This window comes from Rhinichthys klamathensis, unplaced genomic scaffold (assembly GCF_029890125.1).
Source record: "Rhinichthys klamathensis goyatoka isolate OS25496 unplaced genomic scaffold, OSU_Roscu_1.1 h1tg000194l_1, whole genome shotgun sequence".
In the NCBI taxonomy this organism is placed as follows: Eukaryota; Metazoa; Chordata; class Actinopteri; order Cypriniformes; family Leuciscidae; genus Rhinichthys; species Rhinichthys klamathensis.
The window spans coordinates 595180-622832 of NW_026606720.1; the positions used below are offsets into that span (position 1 = coordinate 595180).

The 27653-nt window shown below is 39.0% G+C and overlaps 1 protein-coding gene and 1 pseudogene across 1 annotated transcript; one reads left to right on the forward strand and one right to left on the reverse strand.

Annotated features, from left to right (window-relative positions):
- The window catches only part of LOC130095956 (olfactory receptor 142-like), a 31320-nt pseudogene extending 18962 nt beyond the window's left edge, over positions 1–12358 (forward strand).
- A 14096-nt stretch (positions 12359–26454) lies between these two features.
- LOC130095954 (olfactory receptor 51I2-like) lies at positions 26455–27384 on the reverse strand. Its single transcript, XM_056262562.1, has one exon. The coding sequence runs from the start codon at positions 27382–27384 to the stop codon at positions 26467–26469; it is 918 nt and encodes a 305-aa protein (XP_056118537.1). The 3' UTR covers positions 26455–26466.
- Positions 27385–27653: the final 269 nt, after the last annotated feature.

A 27653-nucleotide genomic window follows, 5' to 3' on the forward strand; every position in this document is an offset into this window, starting at 1 on the left:
GCACTCTCGATTAGACTTCGGACAGGTAGGAACCCATTTATTTCGCAAATCAGAAAGATTTTCATTTTCTTTTAATGAGGAACCCCCAGAGTCAGACGGACGCTTTAGAAACACAGTTTTATGCATTAATGCATACTCGTCAGCTAACACAGCAGCCTGTTGTACATTGCTGACTTTCTGTTCGTTTAAATACAACGCAGTACGTTCTGGAACACAGTTCTTAAACTCTTCAATCAGCAAAAGTTCTCGCAAAGAATTATAGTCAGTTATCTTGCACGCCTTGATCCACCGATCAAATAAAATGTTCCCTTTTCGCGAACAAACTCGACATAAGTTTGAGACATGCCTTTTTTGTGGTACAAAATTGTTGTCGATAGTGCTCAGGAACTAATTCATATGCTCGTAATATTGCAGTTTTCACGGCATCGTACTGCACACTTTCCTCTAACGAGAGAGATGCACACACCTCTTGTGCCTTACCTGATAGTTTACATTTACATTTATTCATTTAACTGACGCTTTTGTCCAAAGTGACTTACAATTGCTATATATGTCAGAGGTCGCACGCCTCTGGAGCAACTAGGGGTTAAATGTCTTGCTCAGGGACACATTGGTGTCTCGCAGTGGATTCGAACCCGGGTCTCTCACACCTAAGGCATGTGTCTTATCCACTGCGCCATCACCACCCCTTCACCCCTTCACCACCCCTTCACCACCCCTTCACCACCCCTTCACCACCCCTTCACCACCCCTTCACCACCCCTTCACCACCCCTTCACTACCCCTTCACCCCTTCAGTTTACATTAGCCGCGTTTCCACTGGCGGGCCAGTGCTAGGCCAGGGCTTTAAACGGGCCGTGCCGGGCTAATAGCCTCGGGCCAGTAGCACCTGGCTTGCGTTTCCACTGCCGGGCCAGAAGCTCCACAGCGCGTCACTAAAACACGCCCGTAACACGCCTCTCTGGAACAACGTCACACTAACCCATCATTTAACCAACAAATGGAAGTTTTATCAGAAAACTAATCAGAATGAAATCACTGGAAAGAGCGTGCATCGCAAAATAAACATGATAAAAGCGGCGGTTTGCTGGCATTTTTGTTGTTTACTTGAATATTTAAAACCCAAGCATCAATGTTTTACCACAGGTTTACAATAAAAAGTGATAGGCCTACATTGATCATAATGAATTAAGTTATGTCAAAATTGCACATTAGTCACACAGAAATAAATTACCGTTAGGTCTATTTCACAAAAGAAAGAGGACACGCTTACTTATTCAGTCGAGGCTGTTTCTGTTTATTTGGTAGTTAAAGGACATATATCACATTTAGAAAGAATGATACTTTCTTCTACAAATATATGCCACCAAAAACACGACCTGCGAAGCTTTAGCACTCTCTCGACTCGGCTATATTTTCATTCAGAGAAACAGAGGAAGCTCCCGAAAAAAAGTTGCTTTTTTATGATAGTCCGGTAGGCTATATAAAGAGCGAGACGTAGGCTACTGACAGATAGAATAAAAACATGATTGTGATAGCCTTATGATTGGTCTGATTTCTTCAAGCGTTCAACATGTTTTTTTTACTATGCGTATCTTCAAGCGTTTACTATGTTTACTATGGTAATGGTTAGCGCGCAATGCGCGCATAGTCTTTTGCATCGCGTATAAATATTTCTACCTTATACGGTGATCAGAATCCACATCGGATCACAAACAGAAGGCATTCAAACATGAAAGTGAGTTAAACTATTTTAAAAGTAGCCTATTTAATGCTGACAGAATCATCCAGCGCTGTCGTCTCCAGACTCAGGTAAACCCCGCCTCTGTTCGTAACCACTCCTCTAGCCCGAGCTGGCCCGCTTTGGCCCAAGGTATTCGACGGGCCAGAAATCCTGGCCGTTGGCCCCGAGTAAGCCCCGATCAAGCCCCGGAAGTGACAGTGGAAACGCGACTGGCCCTGGCACGCACTAGCACGGCCCGGCCCTGGCCCGTCAGTGGAAACGCGGCTATTGTAACATTAGTGCCCAAACCTCGTTTGGCCATCTTAAGGCAACAGCAACTCGTTCAAAAGCTTGAAAATACGCCTCAACTTCCCTCTCACGGAAGGGTGGGACGATAGAGATATTTTTAACCACATGAAAATGTGTCGAAAACTGCACTACAGACTCAGATCCAATATCAGACGGCACAGACTTAACACCCGAAGTTGATGGACCAGCCGATGTCTCAGAGTTACCTCCAACCTTGATGTTTTAACAATAGATTTTTTAGGTACCTCTGGAACCGCCTGCAACTACAACTCCCGCAGTCGCACCTTCGTATCAGCATCAATTCGGTACATTTCGATCTGACGCTTCAAATCATCTTGTCTCGCCTGAGCTTTGTCCTGAGTCTCCAATTGTAACCGTGCTAAACGTAACTTTAAACAGGAATCTGCACGCAAAGCCGGTGATGACTCTATGGACAGTGAAAGAGGTTCAAATTTAGGCATTGAAAAAGACGGACGTACCTCCGCACCAAACCTCAATCACTGGCGTCACTGGAACACCACTCGACACACGTAAGGGCGAACTTCCTGCAGCTGGTGCCGCCAACTCCGCTGCTGCAGTAGGAACAGCCTCCATAGAAGGAAATACCCCCTCCCGCGTGAAATTCAAGCATGTCTTTGCGTCATTACGTCACATCTGTACACATAAAGAAGGAGTCTCGGCTAGTAGGCTATGCTGCGTGTGAGGATGTTGGAGGTGGAGATTTATAGCCTTTTCTCACAGCACTTGATATAATTAAACTTACATTTGTTGGCGGATCCAGAAAGGTTCAAACGACAATCACCAGTGACGTTTGGTCTTTTATATCACTGTATTAGTCCAATAAGCATGAAGTGTCCTGTCCACAGGGGAATCCTGGAGAATTACCTATTGAGGGAATCCCCAGTTCTTCAGCACAGCACCATGATTTAAAGTTTAGAAAACTAAACAACCGAGAGAAATATGTCTACTATGTTTTGATTTACTACTCCGATTTAACGTTTTATTGTGGGATGTGGGATGTCTCGCCTGTGACGTTCTCGCGAGACACCGGGTGCGATCTAACATGGCGGCGCTCTGAATGCAGCTAAAGTAAAAACAAACCGATCTGCTCCCCAGTTATATACTATCTACTTATCTACAGTTATCTACTATTACAACTTCCATCACCAGACCTGGATTTAGAATCAACGTGGAATCCTTGGAAAAGTTCATAGATTACTACTTCAACAATCTGACCACTATGCCACAGCCACAAAAGAAACAACCGCGGCGTGAATACTCAGCAGACTCCGAGGATGGAACTAACGTTGCCACAACAATAGAGGTGGGTCTTCTAGAATCCATAAACAATAAACTGGCAATTCTGGAACTACTCCATCAAGACATCAAGGATCTTAAAATCAGCCTTGAATTCAGTCAATCCCAGATAGAATCATTGCAAAAAGATAACAACGAAATGCATACAAAAATATCAGAAATCACAACAACAATAAAAAGTCTCTCAAACGAAAATAAACTGTTGAAAGAATCTTTATTAGACATCCAGTGCAGCAATATGCGAGACAACCTGATATTTTCGGGTATACCAGAACAAATCCAGGATAACCCCGAACAAGCAATCCAAGACTTCATGCATTCTTCTCTCAAACTCCCAATAGAGACTGTTAACAGCATTACCTTCCACCGCGTAAACCGCATCGGATCTAACAAGAATAAAAACGCCGACACTAAACGACCGTGTCCCATCATTGCAAAATTTGAACATTACAAACAGAAAGAACTGGTCAAGAGCAAGGGCAAAAAACTACGTGGTACTACCTTCGGACTTAACGATCAATTTCCACGGGAGATTCAGGACAGACGGCGAATATTAGTCCCATTCATGAAACAATTTCGCCAAAACGGAAGGAAAGCCGTCCTCACGGTAGACCGACTATATGATGGCCAACTTTACAGAGACGATACTATGTACTGGTTATAATACATCGCGAAAGGAAGATCGGAGGGACCAAAAAAAGAAAAAAGAAACATGTCGCCAATGAACGCAACATAAGATCAGCTAAAATCACCTACTTCACGTAGACTGTTAAACATGTTATTTGTATATTCATTTGAAAAAAAGCGTTCTCATTGTTACATGTGGTGTTTGTCTGTCATTGAATATGTACTGCATGTATCATATAATAGGGTACGGATAATAAATATAGAACAAAACTATGTAGTAGAACAAAAATGTCACAACTAAAATTAGTAAGCTGGAATGTACGAGGCATTAACTCAGCAGCTAAAAGAACCAAAATTTTAAGCCACATTAAAAAACTAAAGGCAGATATATGTCTACTGCAAGAAACGCATCTTTTGGAACCAGAACACAAGAAATTAACAAATACACAATTAACACAAATTACTCTGCATCTTACAATTCAAAGAAAAGAGGTGTAGCTATTTTAATCAATAAAAACATAACAGTTATTAATCACTCAACTATATGTGATCCAGAAGGACGATATGTTATTATCAATATAACTTTTAACAATAAAATACTGACCATTGCTAATATCTATGGACCAAACACAGATGACCCTCAATTTTTCAATATTTTTTTCTCATCAATAGCCAACCTTTCCCAATCACCCATCATAATCGGGGGAGACTTTAACACAGTTATTGATCCAATTCAAGACAAATCAAATACACCATCACACTTTAAACCATGGCAATCTACAGAAACCATTAAACAATACATGACTGACCTAGGTCTTGGCGATAGCTGGAGACTCACAAACCCAAACTCGAGAGAATACAGTTATTTTTCAGCAGTTCATAAATCATATTCACGTATTGACTATATCTTAACAAGCAATTCTCTCATCCCTGACATTTTAAATACAACAATACACCCTATCATTATCTCGGATCATGCACCAATTACTATGACTATTAATAACAGAAATGATACTAAAAAATAATTTAGATGGATGATGAATACCTCATTACTTCAAGACGAGTTTAATGAATACTATAAAAAAGAATGGGCATTTTTCATGGAAACTAACAATACACCAGACATCTCTGCCGCAACTCTCTGGGAAACAGCTAAAGTTGTACTAAGAGGAAAGATCATATCATACTCTACACACAAATATAAAAAGGAACAAAGCCGAGAAAAAGAATTAGAAAATAAAATACATACATTACACAATATTTACTCTCATAATCCTAATGAACAGACTCTGAAGGAAATAAATAAAACAAAAGATGAACACAAAGACATTATAAATAAAAGGATAGAATTCCAAAGACAATGCCTTAGACATAAACATTTTGAACATAATGACAAATCAGGTAAATACCTTGCTAATCTACTCAAACGTAATAGAGAAAAGACACTTATCCCGGTAATCAATAATCCGCAAGGAAAGACACTCCACACCTCACAAGATATCAATGATACTTTTCGTACATTTTATAAACATCTATACAGTAATGCAAAAGAACCAAAAATGAATGACACTAAATCATTTCTTAACAATTTATTTTTACCCAGTCTGAGCACAACACAAAGAGAATCATTAGAAGAATCTATATCAGAAACTGAATATAAACAAGCTCTTGATTCTCTATCAAACAATAAAGCTCCAGGTTTAGATGGATACCCACCAGAATATTACAAACATTTTTGGTCAACTATATCACCATTATTTTTGCAAATGACGGCAGAAATCAAAAACACTTCTTCTATTCCACCTCACATGAACACAGCACTAATTTCAGTCCTGCTTAAACCAAACAAAGACCCAACGTTATGCACTAGTTATCGCCCATTATCTCTTCTAAATACGGACTTAAAAATTATAAGTAAAGCCTTGGCTACACGTCTTGAAACCGTAATTTCATCTCTTATCCATCCAGACCAAACAGGCTTCATCAAAGGACGCCAGTCATCAAACAATACCAGACGATTATTCAACATTATGAACCTATGTAATCAAAACAAAAAAAAGACTATAATCATATCACTAGACGCAGAAAAAGCGTTTGATAAAGTTAGTTGGCACTTTCTGTATATGACACTCAAAAAATTAGGGTTCGGAGACTGTTTTATTCACTGGATTAAAACACTATATAATACTCCACTAGCATCTGTTATAACGAATGGCATAATATCATCACCATTCCAACTTCAGCGAGGTACTCGCCTTATTACCATTACTATTCGCCTTGTTTATAGAACCGCTTGCTGCTGCAATAAGACAGAATGATACAATTTTGGGAGTTCTATCAAACAACACTGATCATAAAATTTCATTATACGCAGACGACATACTTCTATTTGTACAAAATCCTAAAACTTCTCTTACAGAAATAATGAAACTCATCAATGAATATTCTATTATATCAGACTACTCCATAAACTGTACTAAATCAACAATTTTGCCACTGAACATGAAACCACAGGACCGAAGCATACAAAACATACCGTTCAAAATTAATAATATTACATACTTAGGAATAAACATATCACAGAACCTCTCTGACTTGTTTAGCCTCAATTTTAATCCACTGCTGAAAACAATAGAAGATGATTTAACTCGATGGATGAATCTACTGCTTTCCATTATAGGTCGTATTGCAACAGTTAAAATGTGTATTTTACCAAAACTCCTATATCTATTCACCATGACTCCGGTACAACCAACTAAGAAATGGTTTACATCATTAAATCAAATAATCAGCAAATTTTATTGGAAAAAAAAGAATCCTAAAATTAGTTTACAAACACTTCAAAAAAATAAATCTCAAGGCGGCCTAGCAGCACCAAATTTCCACTACTATTACTTAGCGTCCCATCTACAATACTTTTGCAACTGGATCAAAGGTGACAACCCCCAAAACCCATGGCTAGAGTTAGAACAAACAGAATGCAAAGAAATAACTATATCTGATCTCCCATCCCTCACAAAAAAAATCAAACAAAACAATCTCTTTAAGAACGTAACAATTAAAACAACTCTCACCGCTTGGTGGCAAATTAATACATTGACAAAACATGAGCTGACACCACACACCAACTCACCTATATGGCATAATCCTGACTTTACTATCAACAAAATTCCGCTCAACAACATTAAATGGAAAAAGAAAGGTATCACACATCTACATCACCTGTTTACTGGCAACACCTTCGCTACATTTACAGAATTAACTCAGAAATTTAATCTAGGAAAATAACAGTATTACTATTACTTGCAAATTAGGAATTCTATTAAAAGTACAATTGGAGACAAGGATATTGCACAACCTCCCCCAATTCTAAAACATATCACCACAATTAGTAATTCATTAAAAACACTTAGTAAATTATACACTCTAATATCATCTATAGACACTAAAACAATAGTAGTACCAGTTAAACAATGGGAAAAAGATCTCAATATCAACATAAATGAGGAATTGTGGAAAACAATTTGCAGAAACACTTTTATCTTAAGTACAAACATAAACATCCAGTTAATTCAGTATAAAATTATACACAGAACTCACATAACACAGCGTAAGATGTTTAAAATGGGATTAGTAACTTCAGACAGATGTACTAACTGCAGTTTAAATACACCGGACACTTACCTTCATGCACGCTATGCCCGCCGGTCCATCAGTTCTGGATAGATATCGTTAATAAACTATCAGAATTCTTTAAAATTACAATTAATGCACTCCCATTATTATGTCTTTTAGGTGACACATTTCAAATGAACCTCTCCTTTGAACACTCAAAACCTCTGCTCTTATCTCTAGCTATCGCCAAAAAAACAATATTACTCAACTGGAAAAATAAACACCAAATATCAATTACACAATGGTTACATCTACTAAGGGTTCATATTATTAAAGAGAAACAAACGTTAGCAATTAAAAACCAACTATATAAATTTAATAATATTTTCAGTCCACTGCTCTCATCCTTAAATATTGAATAAAACTAGCTAGGGAGTTAATGCCTCAATTAAAATCTTCAGTCTTTGGTATATAGAATGAATTAATAATAAGGATATTCAATATGCATAAATACAAACTATTCCTATAATAAATAAGTAATTAATCTACATCATTCATGTGTGTATATATGTGTATGTATATATTATGATAAGTTATACTCGTAATTTTTCATGTAAAAACCGCATATTAATACTATTTTTTTGATAAGTAGTATTGATATTATAAAATCTTCATGGTAAATATAAATGACCTGGGTCAGGCGATGTTCTAGGTGCTGTCGGTGGGTGCGACTGGCACATCTTCTCAACACGGTCATTAGTAACACGCCCATGCCCCCAATCCCTTCCGTCAAGTAAAAAAAATATGGTGGACGGATATTTGGGCTGGATGTGGTGTCTCTGGCTAGGGAGCTAACCAGTGTACACCAGGGTCTAAGCCACAGATTACCAAAGAAAAGGAGGAAAAAGGGGGAAAGAGAAAAAAAAAGAACAGAAAAAAACAAAAACAAAGGGGCAACCTAACTTGACTTATGTCCTGTCAGGTCACAACCAGACTAGGTGAGCTTGGTCTGGAGGTGCCTGTTATGGTGCCCCATCTTACTCTGCGGAGGAAGACTCAGCGAAACAGAGGTGTAACTGTTGGGGCCGGGTGTCGTTGACGGTGAGGGGTCTATGTCGGGGAGGTCTGTTGGTTGTGCTCACCGGCAATGGTAGAATGGCTCCCAGGCCCAGAGAATAGTGTATATTCACAATAATTTTATTTACTGATCTAAAAGTATTATTATAGTTACTATTATTATTATAAAAAATACAGTGCTATCTACTACCACTCCTACTTTTATTTTCATGAATGCTGTTTGTTGCCAAGGCAAGTACTACCGCCACTATCGCCACTATTTTTATCTTTGTTATAATTATTATTAGTAGTATGAACACTGCCTCTACATCTACTACAATTCTATTACAATTACTATGAATATCTCAATATTGCTTCTATCTAAATCTCTAAAATTTCCCATTGCTTAAAATTATCAATGCATACATCACTAGATCGATATATTTATATTTAGCTGTTTTTTTGTTTGTTTTTTTTGTTTTTGTTTTGTTTACATTGTGTGTGCTCCATGTACGTCTTTCCTTCTTTTGTATGTGTATATAATTCAATGATCTGTTATCTTGTATAAACTACAATGTTTTTGTTAACTTGCAATAAAAAAATAAAAAAAATAAAAAAAGATTTAACGTTTTATCTGCACATCTGCATCGGGGAATAACATTATAATCTCGTTTACGGAAGAGAAAGATGCTTACCTATGCAAAACTAACTGTAAAGACTTATCAGCTTTTCAATATATGTATTTATTCAATGTTGTCCACATTATATTGCATCTGCAGCAGCATGCGAAACTTTTGCAAAGATACATTTAGCCATTAACTTTTAAATGCATTATTATATTCAAATTCCAAACACATGAGGAGAGTCTCGGCATGAAAGACCCATGACTGGCAGATGAACGTGCCGCAACAATTCTCTCCGAAATGGTAAGAAGTTATATTAGATTGAATGGAGGATTTTAACTGTGACAAGATGATTGACAGGGCAGTTTACGGTGACAGGATGATTGACAGGGCAGTTCTGTCCGTTAAAGATGACGAAGTAGTATGTCCCAAAGCTTGCCTACTCTTTTGCTACACACTCAAAAGTATGTACTTTTTCTTCACAAAAAGACTACATACTTTTAGGGCGTAGTATAAGTAGGCGAATTGGGACGCATGAGGCTTTCCCCTGAATGTTTCGGGAAAAGATTTGAAGCTTTAAGAGTATTGAAAACAGCGCCATCTTGTGGCAGGTCAAATTTATAGTAGCCATGTTTATGAGCAGCTGAGTGCGCAGCGCTGTTGTTTTATCCATTAAGCACAAATAAAAGCCTGACAACGCTAAATGTTCAGTTTTCTGATAATATAATTCACATATTAAAGTGTGGCAATAAATTAAATGTAACAGTTATATTAATACTAATTATTAAAATACCAACAGAGTTGCTTGATGCAAATAAATGTTTGTCTTTTTATTTTATGGTTTCTATGCTGTTTATGTGTTAGAATATATGCTCATGTAACATAGGACATAGGCTTATTTATTAAAAAAATAAAATAAATAAAAAGTTAGTAAATGGACTTCAACTTCCAAAAACCTGTAGAGTTGTGATCTGGGTTCAAACATTCCGACAGGCAAAGTGAAGCATTCACGTGACTGGAATGAATGTGAGGCTTCGTTTTTCGTTGATCAGTTAATTTTACAGCGATTTGTTACAGTGGGTGACCGGTCATGGCACTTATTGTTGCCCTATTGTTGGTTTGATTGCTTCTATTGCTTTCCTCATATGTAGGCCTAAGTCGCTTTGGATAAAAACGTCTACTAAATGATCAAATGTTAATGTTATGTTTTTACAGGACACTATTTTTGTTTTTGCATTCTCTGTTACAGTATGGGGTTTATTTTTGTATTGTTGCTTTTTGTATATGTTTTTCCACTTTATTCCAAACATTCAGCAAAACTGCATACATGTTTGACAAAGCTTATTTCCCTTAATGATTGGAATAAGTTGATGATGAGGAGAGCAAATGTAATGATGCTTTACATGACTGAAAGGCACTTTTTTTTGTGACCTAGGGATCACATATTTGCATAACTATTTTTTTCCCCAGCTGCCATAGTATAAATAGAGCTGTTTCAGGTTGAAGGCAGTCATTCTGCATACACAGCGAAAATACACAAATACACAAAAATTACAAGGTACATTCAATGAATTTTTAAAGAAATATTGTCAATATGTTATATTGTGTTACTTGAATCATAAGCCAGTTTTTTTTATTTAATATTTTAAGCAAGATATATTTTAAGTTATATTTTTATTTATTTATTGTATATATTTATTGTATACACTGCATTGTATTGACATGCACGTTGACATTTTGTGCAAAGAATGAGATGTAAAAACATTTTTAAAACAGATTTTCAATAACTCATCTTTTCTCTAAGCTTCCTTCTCATCTATTTTTTCTCTTAATTAAGGAAATCAAGCGATCATGAAAAATATTTCTTTCTTACTGGACGGATACAGAGGAATATATGACCAGAGATATATTTTTGTGTTTGTGCTATCTTTACTATACCCAGTCATGATAATTTCTAACAGTGTACTCATCTATGTAATATGTGTTGAAAGAGGGCTACATAAGCCCATGTACATCTTTATCTGCAATTTGGCATGTATTAATTTATATGGCGGATCTGCTGTTACACCTTTTATTTTGACTAAAATTATTACAGAAAATTATCAAATAACATGGCTCGATTGCCTTGTGCAAATCTTTAGTATATTTACCTATGGTGGCTGTGACCTAACAAACTTAACAGTTATGGCTTATGATCGATATATATCTATATGCTATCCTTTAGAATATGAAAAAATAATCACACCTAAAAAAGTGGTTATATGTGTTGCAGTTTCTTGGCTTTTGCCATTTTTGCGATCTACTATCACCATCTCAATTACAGCGAATCTTTACATTTGTGGAGCAATTATTGAAAAAGTCTACTGTGATAATTTTTCTGTGGTGAAGCTAGCATGTTCTGACACTTTAGGTAATAATATATATGGTGTAATTATGATGTTTCTTACCTCCCTGCTGGTTGTCATAATTTTCTACACTTATGTGAGGATCATCTTTATCTGCTTGAAGTTGTCAAAAGGAGGTCGAGTTAAATTCAGCACATGTGTCCCACACTTAATAGCATTACTAAACTTTGTAATTGGTAGTTGCTTTGAATTGTTCCAAAGTCGATTCAACATGCGTCATGTGCCTTACACTGTTCGTGTCATACTGTCATTGTATGTTCTTATTCTGTCCCCTATTATAAATCCAATCATGTATGGAGTGAAAACTAAAAAAATAAGGGAGAACATAATTAAAAGAATTGTGTTAAGTTACACTTAAGGTAGCCTCTGGAATCTGTGGAACAAGTTCTTTGTGCTCTCTATCTCGGAGGAAACTTGCTATGAACTTATTTGTAAATGGTAAAACAAATAAGTGATAACATACTGTTTTCTGCTATTATCTAAAACGTAATGTACATAAAACTTTAGCCTGTTATATGTGAATGCAGTGTAAGGGCTTTGCTATTTTGACAGTCTAAGGGTTGCTGAGCAGTTTTGAGGTTTACATAATTTGCTCAGAAGTGCATTGACAAACACAGTATAACTCACTGTATTATTACCTACTGCCCTTCAGTTGTCAAAAAAAGTTTTATCTGCCTTTATTTATTTATTTATTTATTTTACACAAATCAGAACCAGTGGCGTATGTCTACATAGATGCCCTATACAGAGTGCTTTTGTTGTGTAACTGCTTTATATTGTTTTGTAGTATAAGCATTTGCAAACTATAGTACACTTATTGCTTGTCAATTGAATGATCAGGTTTTTTTAAACCACAAACTTTACGGTTTTAAGCACAATTGATAATTTCTGAAACATGTTGTAGACAATGTTTAAGATGCCTTTGATGTTGTTTATAGATGCCTATAATAAGAATACTCATGTACTTTTTCTAAAATAAAACCTTCTTATTCTAAATCTACGCACCTTGTTAAGACAACTCTAAATAGCACGGGCTAGTGTTGGGTAAATCCAACAAGCTCATTTCAAAATAGGCCTCAGGCTCGTGGAAAGAGCACACTTGGTTGTCGTTATACTGTTATTGTTGATAGGCCTATTGTAATGAAATTAAAATTTCTTCAAATGTCCATAAAACAATAAAATCCACTTTAATTTTTGAGACCTTGTATATTATCAGTAATCCTCTGCTTTATGAAACCCATTACAAATCTTTATAATATGCCCTATTCTATGCCCTAAACACATATCTTCTTTTTTTTTTAATAAAATGTACATATATTTGAGTGTATTTATACAACATTCAAGCATTAAACATTTGTGATGTTCTAGTTTTCTCACCATGTTTGTAGTTCCGACCCAATTCTGCCTCCAGTGTGCAGTGGGTTGTGGGCAATATTAACCATTAATATGTGAATGTATTTGCACAGAAACACCAACAGAAATTAGACCATTGGGGGATTTTTTTCATACTTACTTCAACATACTATGATTTGTGACACAATCCTAATCTACTATTTAGAGTGATTGATATGCAAATTCAGTTTAAAAACTTTTTTGATGGTTTGCCACTAGTGGGCATTGGTTTGGTGAACCCATGAACCAGTGTCTATTATATGAGTGGTTTTCATGGGACCCACCATACACTTTGTATTTGTCTCTCTTATCTGACACACTCAGCTGTGTTCATGGAGCTCTCTCCTAATGCTGTGATGATCTGAATAAGGTGTGTTAAATAAGGGAGACATGTGCAGAGGGGTGGGTCCAGACCAGGATTGAAAACCACAATGGTTTAACTGATCTCTGGTCAGTTTTAAGGTTCAGCTTTAATTAATTGAATAAATTTAATTCACATGCATGTATAATTAGAAAAGGATAAGTGACAGTTATTTGTTGCTAATAGCCAAGCCCTGTTTAAAAATACACTGCAAAAAAAAAAAAGCAAATTATACAGACATTTCATATCAATGGTATTTAATTAGTTACATTAATAGATTGCACATCCATGAAAACACCTACAATTGTTTTGGTAAAGGTGCATGTCATTATACATCAGTGTTCCTCAAATCCAGCCCTGGAGGCCCACTGCCCTGCAGCGTTTAGCTCCAACCCTAATCAAAGACACTTAAACAAGCTAATCAAGGTCTTCAACAGTCATATGTTTCTGGAGTGTCTTTGGCAGACATCTAAATGGCAGCGGGTCTGTTTCACAGGCTGATCCAGGTGGGAGCGATATACAGTTTCTGTGTGTCAGCTATTGATGCAGTATCAATGCAAGTATCTCTGCCACCCATTAATCAGCATCAGTAACAAAGCCACTTATGACCTGTCTGTAACTCTTCTAAATTAACATTTTGTGGCTCCACTGGGTCAAATTATGCCAGCACCCTCAATTTCTCGGTAAGTCTGTGCACTGTTAACCCTTGCTGTAAAAAAAGGCCACATTCTGACATTTATCCTTGTTTTCGCACGGGCCCGGTTTATGGAAGTAAAATAATGACAAATGTTTTTGAAACAAAGAAGCTTGTTGAATTGCACTACTTGAAAAATATGCATTGCATTAACCCTGCTTGTATTTTTATGCATTGTATTTTTAGGGCTTGTATTTTTATGGGCTGAAATTCAACATGGTTGTATATTTAAGCTGTGAATATTTCAATTCAAAACATTTCGCGCACTTTTTAATTATTAAAAATCCAATAATCCATATTCACCTTTCAGATTTCACTTACAAAATATTCATTCTGTTTAAAAATACAACCTATAATATTCGACGAGCAATTTTCGGTTCATTTTATTTCACTTTACAAATTCGCTTCCACAAATTCAGTGGTTCAAATTAGACAGAAAATTCAACATTTGACATCCGGGAATGGCAGGAATCGTCTCAGGTTACGTATGTAACCCTGGTTCCCTGAGAGGGAACGAGACGCTGCGTTTGAGACGCGGTGGGAACGCTCTGCGTGATTGCGTCATGAAGCACGTGTAAAATCAGTCCAATGGAAGCCCGATACGTCATAGGTGACGTCATAGACCAGGAAACTATAAAGCACCCTTGAAAACAGACCGTGCCAGCTTCTGAAAAGTCTGAAGCAAGTCGATCAGGGTATGCAGGAAGTATGGCAGGCAAACGCAGCGTCTCGTTCCCTCTCAGGGAACCAGGGTTACATACGTAACCTGAGACGTTCCCTTTCAAGGGAACTTCGAGCTGCGTTTGAGACGCGGTGGGAACCCCATACCCACTACGCCATAGTGACAAATGCCCGTTCTGTGTGAAAGTCCTGCGCACACTAAGAAGCAAGCAACCTCGCCCCTGGAGTGGAGAGGTCAAGGTCATAAAATCTGACAAATGTATGCGGAGAGGACCATCCTGCCGCATTACAAATATCAGGAAGGGAAACACCCGAAATTAAGGCCGTAGAGGCCCCCATACTCCTAGTAGAATGGGCCCGTACAGCCATAGGTGAAGGCTGACCGGCCGCTTCATAAGCTAATGAAATAGCCTCGACTATCCATTTGCTCATAACCTGTTTAGATGCAGGGCACCCTCTTCTGAGTGACCCAAAACATACAAATAATTGCTCTGACTTACGCCACAGGGCAGCTCTATGAACGTAGGCATCTAATGCCCGAACTGGACATAACAGGTTCAGTTGTTCCTGATCTGGGGTATTAAAAGGTGGAGGATAAAAGGCCTGCAGCACTATTGGGCCCCCAACATTAACTGGGACCTTAGGAATTTAACCCGGTCTAGGGTATAGAAATGCTTTCACCATACCAGGTGCAAATTCCAGACATGAAGGAACAACCGACAGGGCATGCAAATATCCAATTCTCTTGATAGATGAAATAGCAAGGAGAAATAAAGCTTTCAAAGTGAGGAATTTTTCTGAAACCTCTTCAATAGGCTCGAAGGGAGCCAGAGCCAGACCCTCAAGTACAATGGCTAAATCCCAAGCCGGTGCTCTAGAGTGCAGTGCAGGTCTCAACCTCAATGTACCACGGAGAAAACGAGTAATCAGAGGATCTCTCCCAATAGAAGTACCCCCCAGAGGGGTATGGTAGGCCGATATAGCCGCCACATAAACTTTTAAGGTGGAAGGAGATAATCCAGCAGAGAAACGGTCCTGCAGAAAATAGAGAACTGAACCAACAGGGCAGTTGACAGGATCTAACTGACGCTCACCACACCAGGTGGAGAATAATATCCATTTCAGTGCATACAGTCTTCTCGTGGAAGGGGCTCTGGAATAGAGAATGGTCTCAACAACCTCAGTCGAGAGACCGGATTCTATGAGCCTGGCCCCCTCAGAAGATTTATATGCCATGACAGTTGATGGTCCTGCCAAAGACCTTGCGCCGACCGGCCACTCATGACCGCCCCCCATCCCGCGAGGGAAGCATCCGTCGAAAGCGTGACGCGTCGACAAGAAGCCCCCAGCACTGGGCCCTGGGCGAGGAACAAAGGTTTCTTCTACATGACCAAGGCACGAAGGCATAGCCGCGTGACCTTGATCTTGCGGAACGGATTTCCCTTCGGAGAAAACCCCTTGGTTCTGAGCCACCACTGCAGGGGTCTCATGTACAGCAGGCCAAAAGTAATCACATTGGACGCTGCTGCCATGAGCCCCAACAGTCTCTGAAACTGTTTCACAGTGAGTGACTGGCCTAGTTTTACATTTTTTACGGCTGTGAGAATCGCAGAAATCCGAGCAGGAGATAGACGTGCCTGCATTGTGAGCCGCAACCCCAACTCCTTTATGTGAGACAGAACGACATCTCGATGCCGAACTGCCAACTGCTCTGACTGAGCTAAAATCAACCAATCGTCGATATAATTTAATACGCGAATGCCCTGGAGTCTCAAAGGAGCCAGAGCTGCATCCACGCATTTTGTAAAGGTGCGGGGTGATAAACCTAGGCCAAACGGTAGAACCCGATACTGGTAAGCTTCGCCCCTGAAAGCGAACCTCAGGAACTTCCTGTGATGAGGATGGATAGATACATGGAAGTATAAGCGTCTTTCAGGTCTATTGTGACAAACCAGTCCTCGGACTGAATCTGTGATACAATTTGCTTGAGTGTGAGCATCCTGAACTTGAGTTTCTGAACTCTGCTGTTTAACTGGCGCAGATCTAGAATAGGACGCAACCTTCCATCCTTTTTCGGAACAATGAAGTAACGGCTGTAAAACCCTGACTCTCTGCTGGGAGGAGGCACCCCCTCTATCGCTCCTTTTTGAAGAAGTGTCAGAACTTCCTGCTCCATAACCAGAGCCTGCTGTGAGTCCACCACTGTGGGAAGGACCCCTTGAAATCTGGGCGGACGAGAACCGAACTGAATTCTGTAACCCTTTTCTATTATGTGCAGGACCCATAAAGAAATATTTGGCAAAAGTTTCCAAGCTGCCAGACATTCTGATAAGGGAACCAGTCTCTCGAGACTGGCCTCTGGATTTGATTGAACAATCATTTCGGCGCCCTGAAGCGGCGAACCGGCAGGGAACAACCGAACTGACCGTTCTACAACCCTCCTCAGAGGATTGCACGGGGAAGCTGACACATCGGTGCCCTGAAACGGCGAACCGGCAGGGAACAACCGATGTGGCAACGCTGCGATTCCCCTCGGAGAATCGCCCCCCGGAGGGCGCCAAAGAGAAACGGTTCCTCGGAATCGTTCCTCCCTGGAGGGGACCACCCTCAGAAGCCTGGCACACTTGGCGTCAGGACTTCTTCTTAGTCCAGGCTCTCTTGGAGATGACAGTCCTCAGATCCTGTCTGCCCCCAACAGGCCTGGACTGCGAACGCCACTCGGGAACCCCAGACTGTGGAGGAGCCCGAGCAGTGACGCTCTGTTTCTGCTGGAATCTATGTGCGGAGCTCGTAGACGGACGAGGCTGCTCACTCTTTATATTACGTGCAGCCTCGGGGACACTGGACCGGCGAGGAAGAAACCTCTGAAACGCAGCCGCTTGTTTTTTGTTTTCTTGAAACCTATCGACAACACAATTTATAGCATCGCCGAACAAACTTCTAGGAGAAAGCAGTCCGTCCAGAAGAACAGATCTATCTTTATCTTTAATTTCAGAAAGATTTAACCATAAATGACGTTCCGTGGCCACCAGGGCTGCCATATAACGGCCCACAGATTTGGCCGTCTCCTTGGTGGCCCGGAGAGATAAATCTGTTGTGCGACGTAATTCACGAATTGTATCAGCACTAACTTCCTCACATTCATCCATGTCCCTCAGCAGGTCAGCCTGGTAAGCTTGTAAAATCGACATTGTATGTAAGCATGCCGCAGCCTGACCTGCTGCCGAATACGCTTTACCCACCAGCACTGATGTATTTTTTAATGGTCTGGTGGGTAACGTCGGGGCTTTCAGTGATGACGCTGACTCGGGGGAGAGATAGCTCGCAAGCGTCTCTTCCGCACGAGGCATCGTCAAATAACCATAATTATCAATACCTCTAACTTTACTGTAATTGCTAGTTTGAGGATTCTGAACTCTGAAAGACGCCGGTTTATTCCATGATCTGGACACCTCAGTGTGGAGATCAGGAAAAAACGGGAGTTCCCGACGAGGAGGTCGTGATCTAGATGGTAAATAACGTTCATCTAGAAGACTCTTTCTTGATTCAACATCAATATCATCAGCTGGCCACTCAATATTTAATTTAGTAACAGCACGAGATAAAACCTCCATAAGCTCCTCATCAGCAGGGGTATGAGCTGGCGAAAACTCAAATTCCCCCATATCAACGACATCCAGTTCCTCAGAACTGGATAGCCGCAACATTGGTGCCTCAACCTGGGGAGGAGAAACCGCAGAGCGGGCTCCTTCCTGGGCTGGGACACCGGAACCAGCAGGTAAGGGCTGAGAAAGGGCTGGGCCCGTCTCAAACCCCGCTACTAGATCCATCCGCCGGTGCATCTTGGGGGTGCAACCAGAGCCCGTCTAATGGAGAGCCTTAGCACTTCCTATTAGCCCCATTGTGTATCATCTTGGTTGCAGTTCCATTAGAATTCCACTGGAGGTGATCGCGGGCAAGTGCAGAATGAATGTGAGTCTATGGAGCTAAACGGCTAAATGTATCTCTTTCTCCTGCTTGTCGTTGAATCAACATAGATTTTATTGTTGATTCCGCAAGTTCAACATAGATTATAGGCCAAAAGTCGAATGAACGAGTACTTATGTCCTTTCGATTTCTTACAGGTTGGGCCGTTGTTGGCCGGAACACGCTAGCATTCTGCTATTATGTGACGTCATCACATTTTTGAACGGATTTTTAGAACAGATAAGTGAACTTAAAAATTCAATTTTCAGCTGAGTGTATTATCTTAGCCCTCCCTTTTGAATGCAACTTTCAAATAACTTGACAAAAAATTACATCCTGAGAAAAGTGGATTTCTGGGGGTGAAACCCCATAGATGGGGTTGCCTGCACTCGCCTGCGAGCGCCCCCGCATGGACAGAGACTTGTTACTGCAGCCAGTCCAGAAACCGGAAGTAACCAGACAGTGCCAATTCTCTTCAATTAGACATTCTCTGGAAGAACCCCGGAAGTACAGATAGACAACAGTGCCTTGGACTACCAACCTGAAGCTGCTGCCGCGATTTACACTATTGGATGTTAATATCCAATATAGGATATGTATATAGTTCGTTCCTGCTTCTTTTTTTACGTTCTGAATTATATATAAAAAAATATTTTATTTATAAATTAATTTCACTGTTTATAGTCTAAAATATGAAAGAAATGTATGTACATTTTTAGAATAACTAATTTCTACATTAAACACAACAAAATGCCATCCCATTCGCGACTCTCCTATGATTAAAGGCCACACTTCCGGTTCTCTTCCCACCGGAGCCATTTCAAAATGGCAGCTGCGTGAAATCAGCGTATTAAAGTGAAAGCACACTTTTGATGGACAAAAATAAATATGATTTCACACAAAAAGTGCCCAAAATGCACAGAATAAGCATGTCTAGTGAGTATTAACAAGAACTTGAGTAGGCAATTGTATATGAGTATTATATAAAAAAACGTGTATTACGTTTTATATAAAATATTATATAAAAATACGTGTATTATATAAAAAAAAAACTAAAGTAAACTAGCCAGAAAATATTATATATAAACGTTCTTTTAGTTTATGTATCAAACAGACAGCTACATAGACTAGCACAACCCAAATAAAACTCGAGTGTGTGGTTTATTTGTGTGTTTTGTTTTTTATCCGCGGAGTTGCAGTCTTGTAAACATATCGAAAGTATGACTGAAACTAATAGATTGGAGCTATTTTCTGGGTTGTTTTGTTGGTTAACATTTATATGCGAATGTTGTACACCTCCCCATTACAAACTTTCAAGACTATCAATGTTATAAATGAGCAACTTCTAAAAACAAATGTATAGTTGTCTTTTTTAAAAATTGCTCGCTTATATAATATGCTTTGGAGCCGCTGCTGTGACACTGTACAAACTCTTCCAGTGTGAATACTCTCGCGCAGCTGCAGTGACGATATAGTTACGCTGACGCGCTGCTCAAGTGCCGCTCACGCTTGCGGTGTGAAACCGCTGTAAGGCTGCATCGAAAGGTAACTTCGCGTCTGCTGCCATGTTGGATCCATATAGGTATAAACTAGGGATGTCCCGATTCGATCACGTGATCGGAAATCGGGCCCGATCACGTGGTTTCATACTCGATCGGAATCGGACGTTACCTCCCGATCAGGACTCGGATGTATATTAGGGGTGTAATGGTAACTTACATGTATTCGTATTGAACCGTTTCGATAGGAGGCTTCCAGTTCGGTACGCATACAAACCGAACAATTCCTAGGACAATTTTTCCTGCCGACAAAATCTGCGCTGGCGCGACCATAGGGCGCGGCCACCACAACGGTGCGCAACATCAAATGACAAACGTAATGAAAGCGGAACGAAACTGCGCTACTCATTATATTGTACTTCACGGACAGTTATCTGTTCGGACCGGCAACATCTGTGCAGAGCGAGCCGATCTTGATCAAGCGACACTTGTTATAGACAGCGCTAAAAGACCCAGTGAAGAAAACATTTGAATTCGCCACTGAAGTAATAACATCGCTGCGAGATCTAGTGAGAAGCAGTCACATAGCCATCCTGGCCCAGGCAGGTATGCCAAGTATGTTCACCATCCTTACACAGAGGCGACTGCACTGGCTTGGTCACCTGTGCAGGATGGATGATGGTCGTATCCCAAAGGATGTTCTGTACGGGGAGCTTGCCACAGGAATACGACCATCTGGACGGCCAACCCTGCGCTATAAGGACGCCTGCAAGCGAGACTTAAAATCGTGCAGCATCTGTCCGGCTGATTTGGAAGCAGTGACATCGGACCGCGAAAATTGGCGATCCACCGTTAAGACTGGTGTCCTTTTAGCCGAAGAAAAAAGAGCAATGCAGTGGGAGGAGAAGAGGACTCGCCGGCAGCAAAGCGTTCAGCCTGTTCCCATTGACATCACCACTGCTTACACCTGTAGCAAGTGCCAGCGGTGCTGTCGCTCCCGTATCGGACTCTACAGTCATTGTAGAGTCTGCAACCAAACCACAGACTGACCTGGGTGCAGATTCTAAACCGTTGTCTCTCGAAGACAGAAGGATGCCAACAACAAACTAACACTAACTGTCAGCGCCGCCGCTCCCACCACGCGCATCACGCGCTGTGCGTAGGGCACCAAGTGCTGAGGGGGCACCAAAAATAGCCTAATGAAAAACCAATCATCAAACTTCTTGTTATAATCAGATTCAGCGCGTTCTTCCTCTTCATTCCGCAGCGGCGCCGAGCAGAGACAGAGAGCACGTCAGAAACACAGGACAGGGTGTGTGTGTGTGTGTGTGTCATGTGTTTGTTCATCTGAGCCTCATTGGTCTGTCACTGCTCGTCAATGTCAGAATATTTGAGATGACCAATCAAATCAAAGTAGGCGGGCTTTATGTTCACAGACGCTGAGCGCGAATTTTAACAGTGCAACTCGACGCTTCAGTGTACGGTCAAGTGCGAGATAAGATGTAAGTAGCTAAACTTAACTTTATTTGACAGTTTTTTTTAGGTCATAAATGTTAAACGAATGACAAAAAATAATTAGGCAAACTAATATAGTTTTGTCTAATTTCGCTATTTTGAACTGAAAATAGGCCTATGTAACATGTAGCCTAGTGTAATAGTTTAGGCTATTGTCATTGTGAGGGGACAAGAAACATGAACAAAGCCGTTTTCATCATGTTAGCCACAGGATTAATAATGAATGTGTACATATTGAGAATAAAATACAAATTGTAACCTTTAGAAAATTAAAAAAGCCAACTTTAGGAGGGGAAGAGACAGGGCAAGATAAAAACAAAGAGAAAAAGAGTGTGATGCTGATGAGGAGAGAAAAATAATCAGCTGCCCACTGACATGGTTTTAAAGCTGTTGTTATCGATATATATATATTTTTTTTTTTTTTGCCTTCACAACATCTTAAAATGCACATCTGTAGTTCAGAAAAATCCAAAATTTCCCCCGAACACCCCTAACTAACCTGCCTCAAATTCGGAACCCCAGTGATTATAAAACCATGCCATTGCATGGTAATGAAACTAGTTAATAGTAAGCATTAGACCCTAAACTAAAGTGTTACTTTTTAATTTTTGCATTTTTTTTATAAATCATACCCTCATTGGGGGCTTAGCCCCCCTAAATGAAAATCCTAAATTAAAATGTTTTTTTTTTTTTTTTAGGGGGGGGCGGGGGGGCATCATAAAGGAATTATGCTTAGGGCACCAAAATGGCTAGCAGCGGCACTGCTAACTGTAACCATGGAAGTTTGGCTGGAATAGTGAAATGCTTTCAAGTAGCCTAATTCACACATCTTTTTCCAGCACTTCAAGACTCAAATATTATATAAATATTATATATATAAATATATATTTAAATGTTATTTTTAATGTGAAGACCATTTATAAACCTGAAAGTTTCAAGATGTAGGAAAACGTCTCGGTTACGTATGTAACCCTCGTTCCCTGAGTACAGGGAACGGAGACGTGTCGTCGGGGAGTTCCCTGACGAAATGGGATCACATTTCGTCAGGGAACTCCCCGACGACACGTTGGAGTTCCCAGGACGAAAGGGAACTTAAACTTATTTAAAAATATTTTTACTTTTAATAAATAGGAAATTTCTCTGGCATTTCTTTCTTTTTGCTGTATCGAAAACGTACCGAACCGTGATACTACTGTATCGCATCGAACCAAACCATTAATTTTGTGAACCGTTGCATTGGCGATTTATTTATTAATGACCTATTTGCTAGTTTTTCTCAATTGACAAAAAACTTCGGTTTGGTAAAGACAATTTTTTTCAGATTTTTACAAATCAGGCATTATATACAGAAGTTGATTCCCCAATTCCCCAATAAACCCCCAGACAACCCTGTCGATAAATTTCTTTCTGTTAACCCCACATTAAAAGGCACAATTTCTGTTTTTTACAACCTTATTTCAAAGTTGCATAGCCCCTCATTAGCAGCTATAAAAACCATATGGGAGCAGGACCTAGGTTCTGCCTTCACAGATCACATGTGGGATTCAGTCCTGGATCGGATTCATTCTACCTCCATGTGTGCCCGACATGCTCTTGTGCAATTTAAAGTAGTACACCGTATTCACATATCTAAAACCAAACTAGCTCGTATGTTCCCTGATGTGGACCCAACCTGTGATAGCTGTAAGAGCGCACCTGCGTCACTTTTTCACATGTACTGGACGTGTCCCACCTTGAATGAGTTCTGGACATCAGTGTTTCAAACGTTGTCTGAAATACTTCAGCATCAGATTGAGCCAAACCCGTTTACTGGCATCTTTGGCATTGCTCCAAATTTGGCCTTGCCTAAAGGGAAGCTGAAAGTATTGGCCTTTACCTCCTTTTTAGCTCGTAGGGCTATCTTACTCAAGTGGAAAGATCCTGCTCCTCCTTCCCACTCACATTGGATTAGGGACATTATGTCGTGTATGAATTTAGAGAAAATACGGTACACCACCCAGGGATCTGAGAATAAATTTTACAAAATATGGCGCCCCTTCTTGACATTTTTTGAGAAACCAACTACAACAATATCAGAGTAGCTACACTCTTCTTTGTATTTATTTATTTATTTATTTATATATTTTATTTTATTTTTATTGTAATATTATTATTATTATTTTTTTTCTAACCCTTTTCACCGTTATGTACTATAATCTTGACTTGTGTTTTAAATCATCTCTAGTAGGATATCTTAAATGCAGACTTGTTTGTAATTGAATGGAAGGGTGGGTTATGGGTGGGTTATGTTCGGTTTAAAAAAAAGGGAAAATGTGCATTTCATCGTACAGTTATTGTTTTTGCAAAGTTGTCATTTAATAAAAAAACTTTGAACAAATAAAACAGACCCCACTTCAGTCATAGGCCCGCCTCAAAGAGGGATTGAGTGATAGGATCTTTCGATTTGCCCCACTTCCTTTTTGCACCCCCGAGTTTAGAACGATGTTCGTGGAGAACATCAGATAACCAGGGGGCAGAGGGTGTGGCGCGGGCTGGCCTGGAGGAAAGGGGGCAGAAGTTGGCCAAGCAGGATGTTAAAGTGGAGAAAAGAGTATCAGTTGCACCGTTAGTATCTAGTGTTGAGAGCTGATCAGGTGGAGGAAGTGTGGATGGCGATGTGTGTTACTGTAAAAATCCACTAAAACTCGAGTTAACTAATTTCACTTGCAGAAACGGACTGCCTTAAATTGACCAACTGTCATTTAAATGTATTAACTAAAATGTATAATGCATTAATAACGTGAGCAAAGTATTACTGTGAACTTATTTCATTTGAAACCACAAAAAAACTTTTCTAAATAAAAAGATTTCCACTGGACCAACAACTACACAGTCACTGCCTTTTAAATAATGCAACATTCAGCGTATCATCAATGTTTCTAGATCTTCTCCTGGACAGAAGCACAAGCTCTACTCTTCAGCACAATGGTGACCCAAAAAACAAGATTTTACAGTAAACAACACGGTTGCCAGTATAAACCTGTTTTATAATTTACAGTTTATTGCTGTTAAAATACATTTTGTGGGTGTGTCTTTTTATCTAACACTGTTAACCCTTTAAACCCCACAGGAAAATCCACATTACAAAGAGTAAAAAGTAACATTGACAGTGTTGCAGGGAGATAATTAAGTGATTATGTAAGTGATTGTTGAGCATTACTGATGAACACCTGCTGTTAACAAGCAGAATCAATGAAGGAAAGAGGAACACACAAACAGAAAATAGAGAAGAACAAGAACTTCAACTGACTTCCAGCCATTACACATTATTATACTTATTATTAACCAGAATGGCTTACATCTACAGAAGTTGTTATTGAGATTTTTAATTGAACATGTTTGGTTTGAAGTTACAATTATAGAGATCAGTGTTTGCTTTAGTTGGGATGCCGATGCTAAAACATTAGAGTTTCTATTGCTGCTTGAGCTGTGTTTTTACAAGTCACACTTGTGCACACACACAGTTTATGACTGATTGCGGTTATGAATACGATGACAAAGTCATCATATTGCTTGTCCGTTCACTAAGGGATTCATTCTCACTCATTCAGAGTTCAATCCTCAATCAAAAGTGTTATATTACTGCCACTGTGAAACCACAGCAATACATTACAATTACTTTTTTTTAAACACATCATGCAGAAACCAAATAAACAGAAACACAGAAATATCTTATTTTTTATTCATGTAGCAGTGCATGCTGGGAGTTTTATACTATCCTGGAACCCAGCATGCATTGCGACATGAAACCTTTGATTGTCACCATTGTTGAGATTCATATGATGATTGTTGATGTCTGTGTGTGTCTGAGTTAAGCAGGAGTTAAAATATTTTGATGCAGTAGGCCTATATGAATATAATTTTCTTCAGAAGACCTGATTACAGAAATATTGATTTCATGTTGTAGATTCACAGATATATGCTAAATATGAAATACCCATAAATTCAAAGAATATATACAGGAAAGATCCGAACATCAGACATATGCAGGATGATTATGACATCATCACAAAAGCCAAAACACCTGATCAACTTCCTCTTGACTTTTTCTTGCTACAACAAATGTGCTTTTTAAACTCACTGTTACAGCAGTCAGAGAGAGATGAATGGTGAGAAGTCCAGGGACAAGAGACCAACTAAAGCAAATACTGATCTCCATTATGCTGACAACAAACTTTATTATTAACTAAATCTCTGTTAAATCTCAACAAGAACTTTTGTACATGTATGAAACAAATAATGTTAAATTGGTTTGTAAACTGTTTTCACACTCAGTGTTACTGGAAGTCAGTTGTAGTTATTGTATTTCTCTTTTTTCTGTTCTTGTTTTCTGTCCTTCAGTGATTCTGCTTATCAGGTGTTCATCAGTGTCTCAATTCACTCACTTCTCATTCAAGTGGACTGTTTTAGTGAACTAATGTAGGGAATAGTGAATGAGGGTATAGGGTGTGATTTTGAACAATAGCCACACTGAGCGTCAACTTTGAGCGGTGGTGATTCACAGTATATTTCTGTAGGCTATTTTTTTAAAAATGACAAATATAACCCAGAATGCATTGTTTTCTACAGTAGATTACTGTTATAATGGAAAATGGTAGCTAATAAACCTTTTTTTACAGCAAGGGTACAGTGTAGAGAAATCATTTACCTGGATCTATTTATAAAACGGATAATTGTTTTGCGAATATCAGGCAGGTTTAAAGCATAAACAAGAGGGTTCAGGATGGGTGCTATAACAAGAAATGCAAGTGAAAGTAAAACTGACAGCCATATAGGAAGTTCTAAGGTGACAACTCGACTCAAAGTGACCTCAGAAATAACAGCAACTGAGAAATTCAAAAGGACCACTATGTGTGGAATACAAGTTTGATAAGCTTTGCCCTTGAACTGTGATGAGCTTCTTTGACAAACAATAAGAATTTTTACATAAGAATATAATATTAAACTTAAAGGAATTATTACAGTTGTGATCAATATAAAAAGACCCATGACATTATTTACAGCAGTGTTTGCACAAGACAGTTTGACCATTTCAAAGTTGTGGCAGTACACCTTAAACAATTTGTTACCACACAATGTCAGTCTGGAAGTCAAAATAGCAGTAATACCAAGAGAAATCATTGGATAAGTCAAGTTTATAACTATTAAAACAGTTAGAAACCTTGGTGTAATTATGTTGTGGTATTGTAAAGGTTTACTGATTGCAACGAATCTGTCAAATGCCATTAACATTAATATTGTATTCTCATTTGCTGCATACGTGAAAATGACATAAGACTGTAAGAGACATGCTTCACGGGAGATTGAGTGTGTATCAGATAGCAAGTCTGTCAGTGCTCTTGGGAAAAAGCCAGCTGTTCCAAACACAGAGTTGATAGACAAACAAGAAATCAGAATGTACATGGGCTGGTGTAAAGTCCTTTCCAGAAATATTACAAGCATAATAATGACATTAAATAGTGTGATAGCACAGTATAGAATAAATCCCAAACTGAAGAAAGCATATCGTATGTACCCAAAATTTTCAAATAACATGAAGTAAAAATATGTTCCATTTTCCATTTTCTGATAAGCAAAGGTAACCTTCATTTACCTGAGTTAAGACAACAGACAAAGATCCTATGATTTATACACATTTTAAAAACATGAGCAATATGTTAACCAATTTTGTTTTTGTTTATTCTACATTTACAGATTCAGTAAGATTCAATTTATTAGTTCATGATACCTTACCTTCTTCACAGTTAGTGTGTGATATATTATTAGTTTAACAGTATATGCAAAGTTTCAACAACTTTAAAATATTTTTTCAATCAATATCAGACAAAAAT

What these genes read in the sequence shown, in the direction of transcription:
- LOC130095954 (XM_056262562.1), bottom strand. Translation starts at nt 27,384, where the DNA reads ATGGAAAATGGAACATATTTTTACTTCATGTTATTTGAAAATTTTGGG.